The 940-nt window shown below is 39.5% G+C and overlaps 1 protein-coding gene across 1 annotated transcript in view; it reads right to left on the bottom strand.

Moving 5' to 3' along the window:
• The window catches only part of LOC111404394 (laccase-4-like), a 5,580-nt gene extending 4,923 nt beyond the window's left edge, over positions 1-657 (bottom strand). Inside the window, exon 1 of the mRNA XM_023033207.1 lies at positions 168-657. Coding sequence (XP_022888975.1) covers positions 168-657 — 490 coding nt within the window. The remainder of the gene's footprint in view (positions 1-167) is intronic.
• Between the last annotated feature and the right edge of the window lie 283 nt (positions 658-940).

The raw sequence follows: 940 nt of genomic DNA, 5'->3' as shown, positions 1-940 counted from the left end.
GGGGCCTTGGGGGGGGGGGGTTAGAATTAGACATAAAAATAAATAAATAATCTAATAAGATAGCTGAACATGCAACAATCACTAGAAAATATAAAATATCCTGGATCACTTGGATGGAGGTTGGGTGGGGTGTAGATCAGGTAGAACTCAGAGTAAAACCCAGTTACCTTGGTTAACAGTCCACCTTCCAGACGAAAGAACATAACTACTAGGAGCCACACCATTAGAGTACAACATATCTTCAAATTCCTTGTCTGTATAATGCCCAATGCCATTGATCCCGTACTCTGAGCAACTGCATTCCACATGGCTTCCTAACTCTAGGAGATTCTCCTCGAAGTTCAGAGAGGGATTCAATCCAAAATTATGATGGGGACAATCATGTTCCATGCTGTAATTAGATGACTCAGCTTTACTAGAACTTGATTTTGTCAATGATCTGCTCTCTAAAGAATAAAGACTGTTCTTAAAAGAATCCCAACTAACAGAAGAAGTGGAAGGCTGATCCAATGAGCATGCTTTTGGAGATCTGAGATCAATCTTTGCTTCACCAGATATAGACATGATAGAGTCAGAATCTCTAGTAAAGCTATTGCTATCTTTTGCAGATTCTGTATCCATTTCATATCCTCTTGCCAGTCCATCAATTTCTCCCATATTTAGGCATGGATAGACCTCATTTGCCCAGGGGTCAGAGTTACATTCAAGGATTCGAATCAAGCAGGTATGCTTTGGCAAAGGCATGTAAAGTTGTTCAGTTTGCAATTTCCTTTTCTTACTCAAGTCTACAAAGCTGGTCTGCTTCATTCTGTTGATGTCACCATTGTATGTCAAGCTAAAAGCAAAGCCAAATGTTGCAATGCTTTTGGCTTGCGTGAATAATTTCAGGAATGCATTTTCCCATTCAAAGGGTATAAAATTAATAACAGACTAAGCGCAA

This window comes from Olea europaea, chromosome 11 (assembly GCF_002742605.1).
Source record: "Olea europaea var. sylvestris chromosome 11, O_europaea_v1, whole genome shotgun sequence".
NCBI lineage: Eukaryota > Viridiplantae > Streptophyta > Magnoliopsida > Lamiales > Oleaceae > Olea > Olea europaea.
The sequence above is the reverse complement of the archived record's forward strand: the minus strand, read 5'-3'. Positions and strand labels throughout refer to the sequence as shown.